The sequence below is a fragment of the Sminthopsis crassicaudata genome, chromosome 4 (genome assembly GCF_048593235.1).
Source record: "Sminthopsis crassicaudata isolate SCR6 chromosome 4, ASM4859323v1, whole genome shotgun sequence".
NCBI classification, from domain to species: Eukaryota; Metazoa; Chordata; class Mammalia; order Dasyuromorphia; family Dasyuridae; genus Sminthopsis; species Sminthopsis crassicaudata.
The window spans coordinates 465,213,965-465,221,113 of record NC_133620.1 but is presented as its reverse complement, the minus strand read 5'-3'; the positions used below and the strand labels follow the sequence as shown (position 1 = coordinate 465,221,113).

Sequence of the window (7,149 nt, the reverse complement as noted above, 5' to 3'; positions counted from 1 at the left end):
GATGACTTCTTCTCTGGGCATTGTATGGGGGTATTCATGGTTCAGGAAGAAATGAAAACATTTGGAGATTAGCAAGGAATCTTGTTCCTGGGATTAGGGCACAAACTAAATATTCTCTGCTGTTGCTTCCCCATCCCAGTCAGACTTTTTTATGATTGGAGGTTCCCCTCCTCTCCCCAAGATCCAGGGAAATACCAAGTGATCAGCTTGAGAGCCAACCTCCCTCAGCTGGTCCATTAATGTTAATTTACACACCAGTCAGACAGAGTCTCTTTCTTATTTTTATTGGCCAGCAGACAAATCAAGAAGCACTGTTGTGCTTCCTACAGAGGAGGACCAGGGCCATGATGACTAAGGTAAAAACCGAGACGGCAATCAGGGACAGGCCCAGGCCAAGGGCTGCGTACTTTTCCACGAAATCCGGGTTGGGCTCCCATGGGGTATGACGGCTGATGTTCATTGCCAAGAACATGGGCCCAATCGTGAGGTCTGCTTCTCTTGCTAGAGGTGGAGAGAAAACACGAAACTCGCGACTAGGCTTAGATAAGGGCTTAAAACCAGATTTGATGCCCATTAACCATCGCTAAATTTAGACACTAGTTGTACAAGCCACAGTTCCAGAGCTGTAAGGGACCCTGGAGGCCATCGTGCCATTTTACAGATGAGTAAATAAAGGCTTGGACAGTAGAAATTAATCTAATCTGTCTAGCTAAGTAAGCAACCAAATCAGATTTTGAATCTAGATCATCCTACTTTATTACCAGTGCCTCTCAGTAATTATAGGGGAAACCATCTCAAGAGGCGGAGTGCTGGCTCCATGCTTAAAACACAGAGGCATGGGTAGGATGAAGTAAGGATAAAGGAACTGGGCCCCTTGATTATCTTCACCTTGCTCCTGGTGGAGGGAAGCTGTTCTCTTCCAGGGCTTTGCAGAGATAGGAAGTAGGCCCCTGGAGCCATTGGGGTTTTCACAGTTTTTGGTGTTGCAGCATCTGCAGATCTCAGGAGATCCTTCCACTGGAAACCAGCTAGGGAAAGATGGAGGTAGGGAAGGGGAATGAAAGGAAATGAGGAGAAAAATCTGTTTTATTCTAAACATTTTTTGCATTTTTACTATGTTCTAGGGATACAAAAATATAAAGCAGTCCTGGTTTTTATATATTATATATAGACAAAGTCTCATGAAGAGGTCTAAGTAAGGTTTTTTTTTTTATTTATTTTTATTTTTATTTTTTGCTGAGGCAATTGGTGTTAAATGACTTGCCCAGGGTCACACAGCTAGGAAGTGGTAAGTGTCTGAAATCAAATTTGAACTCAGGTCTTCCTGACTTCAGGGCTGGTGCTCTATCCATCACACCATGTAGCTGCCCCTCTAAGCTAAGTTTTGAGGGAAACCAGCAATTTAAACAAGCAAACAAACAAAAAACCAAAATCTCAAAGAACTAGATATGTAAAAGAAAGTAGGTGGCATGCCATGTGTGAACAGTAAGGACATTAGTCTCTGTATGAAGAAGAATATAGAAGATGGCAGCAAATGTAGGTTGGGGCCAGGCTTTGAAGGGCTTTAAATGCTAGGCAAGTAATAGGGAGCCATTGATAGTTTGATGGAGTAGCATGGTCAGTCCTGGCTTTAAGAATATTATTGTGGCACACATTAAGGTAGATTAGAGATTTAAGATGTGTGACCAGCCCTGGCCCTCCCTATTCCCACTCCCGAGACTCACTTACCTATTGGTGGACTTGTTGAAGGAACAAGCCTTGTTTATTTGGTCTGGGGCTTGGTCAGCTACAGTGACCCTCAGATGGCATGTAATATAGATCTAAGAGAGAAGAAGTTCGGTATTAGGGAAGGGCAAGAAAACATGGGGACCTCCTTTACTCGGTCCAAAAAAGACTAGTTACCAGTTTCCGGGAATCTTTGACAAAGTGGAACACATCCATTGTGAACTGGAGGATGTCTGGCTTAGGCCTGGGGGCTCTGAAGGCTGAAGAGGATTCAGAAAGGCCATCTACCAGGCACCTGGAAGGACAGGAAGGTATTAAAAGGATACCTTCTTCAAGAGCCACGTCCGAGCCTGGAAGAATGAGGGACGTACCCACTGTGATCAATGATGCTGTAACGGGGCTCCGAGTTCTTGTCTGGGCTCAGGGTGGCCACACAGCTGTCGACAAAGAGCTTCAACGCCACGTGGCTGCCTGTGTGGACTTCAGCCTGAAGGTGGGCTGTGTCACCCAGCTGGAACTGGGCCGAGGTACTCTCAGCTGTCCAATCATCTAGAAAGCAGGATGACCATGAGTATTATATACACATATTGGGAAAGCAGCGGCAAAGTTATTTTTTTAATTCATTAGTTTTTCTTTTTTTAGAATTCTCAATTTAAACCTATAAAAATGAACTTTTCCACATACAAATTAGAACTAGATGAGAGATCACATAGGGCTCCTTCCCCACAGCCCCTCAACTTACCATTCATCAAGTGCAGAGAAAAGTCAAGCTTCCTTTCAGAAGCTATGGTGGACCTAAAGGGCACCCATGTAGGCTGGACAGCTCTGCTACTTACATTGCCCCACCTGGAAGAAGAATCAAAGCAAATCTGACCAGTCAAACCCACGTGATAGATCCTACCTGAAGGATAGTTAAACATTCCCATCTCTCCCCATCCTTCAGATTGTCTTGAATTTGGGCTGGCTATTTTCCCCTTCTCTCCTCTTATGGAGAAACTCCTCGAGAAGGTCATCTATAACAAGTACTTTCATTTCCCCAATTTTTAATCTTCTTAACTCTGCAATCTGGCTTCTGTCATCATTCAATTCTAACTCTGATCTTCCTGATTCTAGGTCTAGAGATACCTAGTAACTTTGGAGAAAAGAGTTCAAATTCAAGCTCAAATATTAACTGTGATCCTAGGCAAGTCACTTACCTCTGTTTACCTCAGTTTCCTCAATTGTAAAATGAGGATAATAGCACCTACCTCTAAAAGTTGCTATAGGGCTCAAATGAGATTTATAAAACACTTAATATGGTATCTGGCACAAAGAAGGCACTCTATAAATGCTTAGTCTCCCCACCCCTTTAATTACTCTAAGAAACTTCCCAGAGCAATTCCTTCAACCATCACCTTCTTCCCAATATTCTCAGCTCTCTAGGTTTTCAATGAGATTGCTCTCTGCTAATTCTCCTACCTAACTGCGCCTTCTCAATCTCTTGCTGGGATCTTCATTCCAGGTTAAGTCTCATGGCCATAGTCTGTCCCAGACCTTCTTCTCCCTCTATTTTAGTTGGTCATCTCATCAACTCCCATGATTTCAATGATCACCTCTAAATAGAAGACTTTCAGATCTACTTGTCTATCCCAGATCTGTTGGCTTCCAGCCTTTCATTTCCAATTGCTTATTAGAAACTGCTGAGTGGATTTCCATAGATGGATCATAGCTAAAACAGCCTCCCCCCCCAAAAAAAAAATCTCTCCTGTTAAGTACCACTATCCTCCCAGCCTGTTATCCTTACTGGCTCTCTCCTTCTCCCTCTTCCCTATCTACCTTAGGTGTTTCTGGATAGATATTCTCATTTCTCACAAGGGATAAAAATTTTAAATAAAAGATATGGATATACATTGAAACATGAAGTTGTGATAATGTCGCCTTTCAGCTCTAAATCCTATTAATAACGACAAACACTGAGGAGACCTATTTTCTGAAAAATAAAAACATCAATTGATGTGCTTACCTCTTTATAAAAAGACAATATGGATCATAGCAAAGAAGTTATCCAAGTTTTTCAGGGCTTCTACTCCAATCAGCCTGGGTCAGGAACATGGCTACATTTTCCCCATCTACCCACCCTGCACTCAAGAGTTGGGTGGCCTTGGAAGTATTTTCAGCGACTTAAAAAGTCGGACCATCAGGCACCTTCATTTCCCAAAGTCTTGGTGACTGTCTGCCCTGGGTAGAAGTTCCAGAACTGACTGGTACCATGGCTGACACTTGACAAGCAGCTTCACGTTACCCCTTCCCTATCTGTTTGGTGTGAAGGAGCCAAAGTCAAGTTAGGTAGACCTATGCTCAAAGTCTACCTTTGAGGCTTTATACAAGTGTTGACTTCTCAGCCTTAGTTTCCTTATTGGTAAAAGGAAGGGATTGGACTAGACAGGCCCAATCTCACTTCCTGATTCTATAAAAATCGTGGATTGTTTCTTGGTAGAAGGACCAGAAGAGCCAAGTCCTGTTCTATCATTTAGCGACCTTGAGCAATACTTCTGGGTCTCAAAGGGACCCCTAATTAAAGTATGGTTACCCAAGTAAGTGCGGGTGGTAAAAAGGAGAAGGAAAATTGACAGCAAAGTCTTAGGGGACCAGAATGCGATAAGTAGAAAAACAAAGAAAGAAAAATTATAGGAGGGAGAGAGGAAACTTGAAATAAGCATTTTTGTTTGTTTGTTTCTTTGTTCGTTCGTTTGTTTGTTTTTTTTACTACATTTTACTGAGGGACACATTGAGGAATTTTAAGCTTTGAATAGCTGTGATTTACAAAAAAGAGAATAGTCTAGTGAACACTATCTTTAAGAAGAGAAAAGCAGGCTGCCATCTGATACAGACCTAGGATAGTAGCATTCAATGGGAACTTCTGCTCCATTAGTCCTTAAGATGGTAAAATTTCCAATTGGGTGTGGGCGGTAGAACAAGCTGGTGCGGTATATTAGTCCATCTGGAGTTACCTGCAAGAAACAGTTAAGAGGCTTAATTAACCTTTATCACAGTTGGTTCTAATTCAAGTGCTTCCGTATGAGGTCCCATAGAATACCCTTCCCTTCAAAAGACAACCCTTAACCCATACCGTAGTCCTCCATTGCCTTTGAACCTGGTGAGAGAATTAATTAGGTGGCAGTCAAGTAGCAAGCTCGTTAAAGAGGGAAGGTTTGGTCTTGTGCTTCCCTCCAGGAGCCTTGAGAAATAGGCCTTTCACTTTGTGGAATACTCCCTCCGAGGATTGCCACATGGGAATGTAGCATGTCCCAAAAAAGGCCAGGGTTATTCGTCCCTGTTGCACATGAGCCAAATTTTGACAGCGCTGCAAGACTTGCAATACTCCTTCTTTGCACCAAACTTGTGAGACATTTCTTTAATTTTATAAATGAGAAAACAGGATCTGAGAAGCAGTACTTCTTATGTATCAATCAACATTTATTAAGCTCTTACTGTGTGCCAGGTACCAAGCCAAGAGTTAGGGCTACAAATAAAAAACTAATAATAATAAAGTTCCTGCCCTTGAGGAACTTACAGTTTAATTACAAGACAGAACATAAAAGAAAAATGAAAAGGAGGATGGGAACCATGGAGGGGAGAGGGGGGAAAAAAAAATCAGAGAAGTCCCCAAGTAATGCAGAAAAGTGGGAAAAAAAATCAGAATATTCTGAGGTAAACTCCTTCTTTAAATAGAGGCTCTGGACTTGGCTCCAGTTAGAGAAAGAGAGTAGTGTTTGATGTGAAGAGAGCTTGAACAAGAAGCTCTTTCCTGTTAACTGCCGCTTGATTTTTCGTTTTACTTTTTTTTTTTCCCCCTTTTCTTTTTTCTTTTTTAAGCTCAGGATCACAGTTAGTAAGTGTCTAAGGCTAATTTAAACTCAGGAAGGGTTTTTCTGATTCCAGGCCTGCACTACTTGCTGCCCTTAAGCAAATTTTAGCTATAATTGTTGTTGTTGTTCCTTTTCCCATATCCACTTCCTAGCTGAGTGGCCCTGGATAAAGCACTTTACTTCTCTGTGGCTCAACTGCATTATCTGTAAAATGAGGGGGATTGGATGACCCTTGAGGTTCTTTCCAGTTCTAGACGCTGATCTTTATCTTTTCTTTCTTTTTTTGAAAATTTTTCGTTATTTTAGTGGTATTTTGTTTTTCCAAATACATGCAGTTTTCAACATTCACCTTATGTTTGAAATCTTGTGTTCTAGATAAAACTAATCTTTTCACCCAAATTCAATTTACCACTCTGGGTCTCAGTTTCCTCATCTGTAAAGTGGGGATGTTTGACTGGACGCACATCACGAGCACTCCAGAAAGGAGAATCGGGCTGAAGTCTTTCTGCAGCTCTGAGGCTGACCCTGGGCTCGCTCTGGTTTTGGTGCTTCCAAGGATGGAAGAGGCCGTTCACAGCAGATGGAAGCCTTAAGAACCCACATTTCCCCTAAGAAAGGGGATGGGAGTCTTACCTGGACAGCATTGCCACACTCATGGAGGCCAGCCTCAAAGATGACTACTGGAGCATCTTCTTGCACAGTCGCAGGCTTGCAGCCCCCCGGGCCCAGGCTGAAATCCGTTGCTTTGACCAGCTTCCCGGTGCCAAAGAGATCTCTTTTAACGCTCACCACCATGTGGGACTCCAGGCATTGAACCTGCACGAACCGTGGAGGATGGGGAGCCTCCCAAGAAACCCCAGTGAGCATCAGGAGCAAAAGGAGGAGGAAAGGGAGAAAGCTGGAGAACACAGGAGTCCTAACTCTCCTGAGAAAGGGCCCAAGATAGACTCCTCCAGCCATGTCCCAAAGCAGGAACTAACTCTCCCAGCCACAATCCGAGCCTGGTTGCTTCCAAACTGTCCCTTGAGGAAAAGGCTGGGGGGCTGCTTATATCCACGAAGAACACATTGTTCACACCTGTGGGAGCTCCCAGCCCAGCCCTACCCACTCTGAGGCATCCCACTTTCACCGGCTTCTCTCAATCAGGTTAACAGCCAAGCCTGTTAACAAATCTTTACTGAGCAAGGAGCCTGCACCCAAACTATGCTCTCGAGGAGACAGAATCCTTCCCCTGGGGGGCTCCAGTAGTCTGGCTGGTGGCGGGAAGATTCACTCCTGTGGAAGGGTCCAAATGAGCCATCATCTCTGGGGCCTTCTAACACCCAGGGAAAAAGATGCCCCATTTTCTCAGCCCCTTCTCTCCTTTTTAAAAATACACTTCTGTCTTTTGGTGCTTTTCTTTTCCCACTGGCTCAAGAATTCACTGGAGAGAAGAGCCAAAGGTCAGTAAGAAAAAACAAATGTTCCTGCTACCTATTGTCTATTAAATCTATCGAGGCACAAAATCTGAATGATTAGCAAACCCAACTACCTACCTACATATATATTTATATATAATTTATTTTATTATTTCCCA

At 43.2% G+C, this 7,149-nt stretch overlaps 1 protein-coding gene across 1 annotated transcript; it reads right to left on the bottom strand.

Annotated features, from left to right (window-relative positions):
• Nucleotides 1–268: 268 nt before the first annotated feature.
• On the bottom strand, nt 269–6,605 carry ZP3 (zona pellucida glycoprotein 3). The gene is made up of 8 exons (XM_074264132.1): nt 6,207–6,605; nt 4,597–4,715; nt 2,468–2,571; nt 2,097–2,274; nt 1,903–2,020; nt 1,729–1,820; nt 889–1,028; nt 269–501 (listed from the first exon to the last, which is right to left on the bottom strand). The coding sequence occupies exons 1-8, from the start codon at nt 6,531–6,533 to the stop codon at nt 302–304; spliced, it is 1,278 nt and encodes a 425-aa protein (XP_074120233.1). The 5' UTR covers nt 6,534–6,605; the 3' UTR covers nt 269–301.
• Between the last annotated feature and the right edge of the window lie 544 nt (nt 6,606–7,149).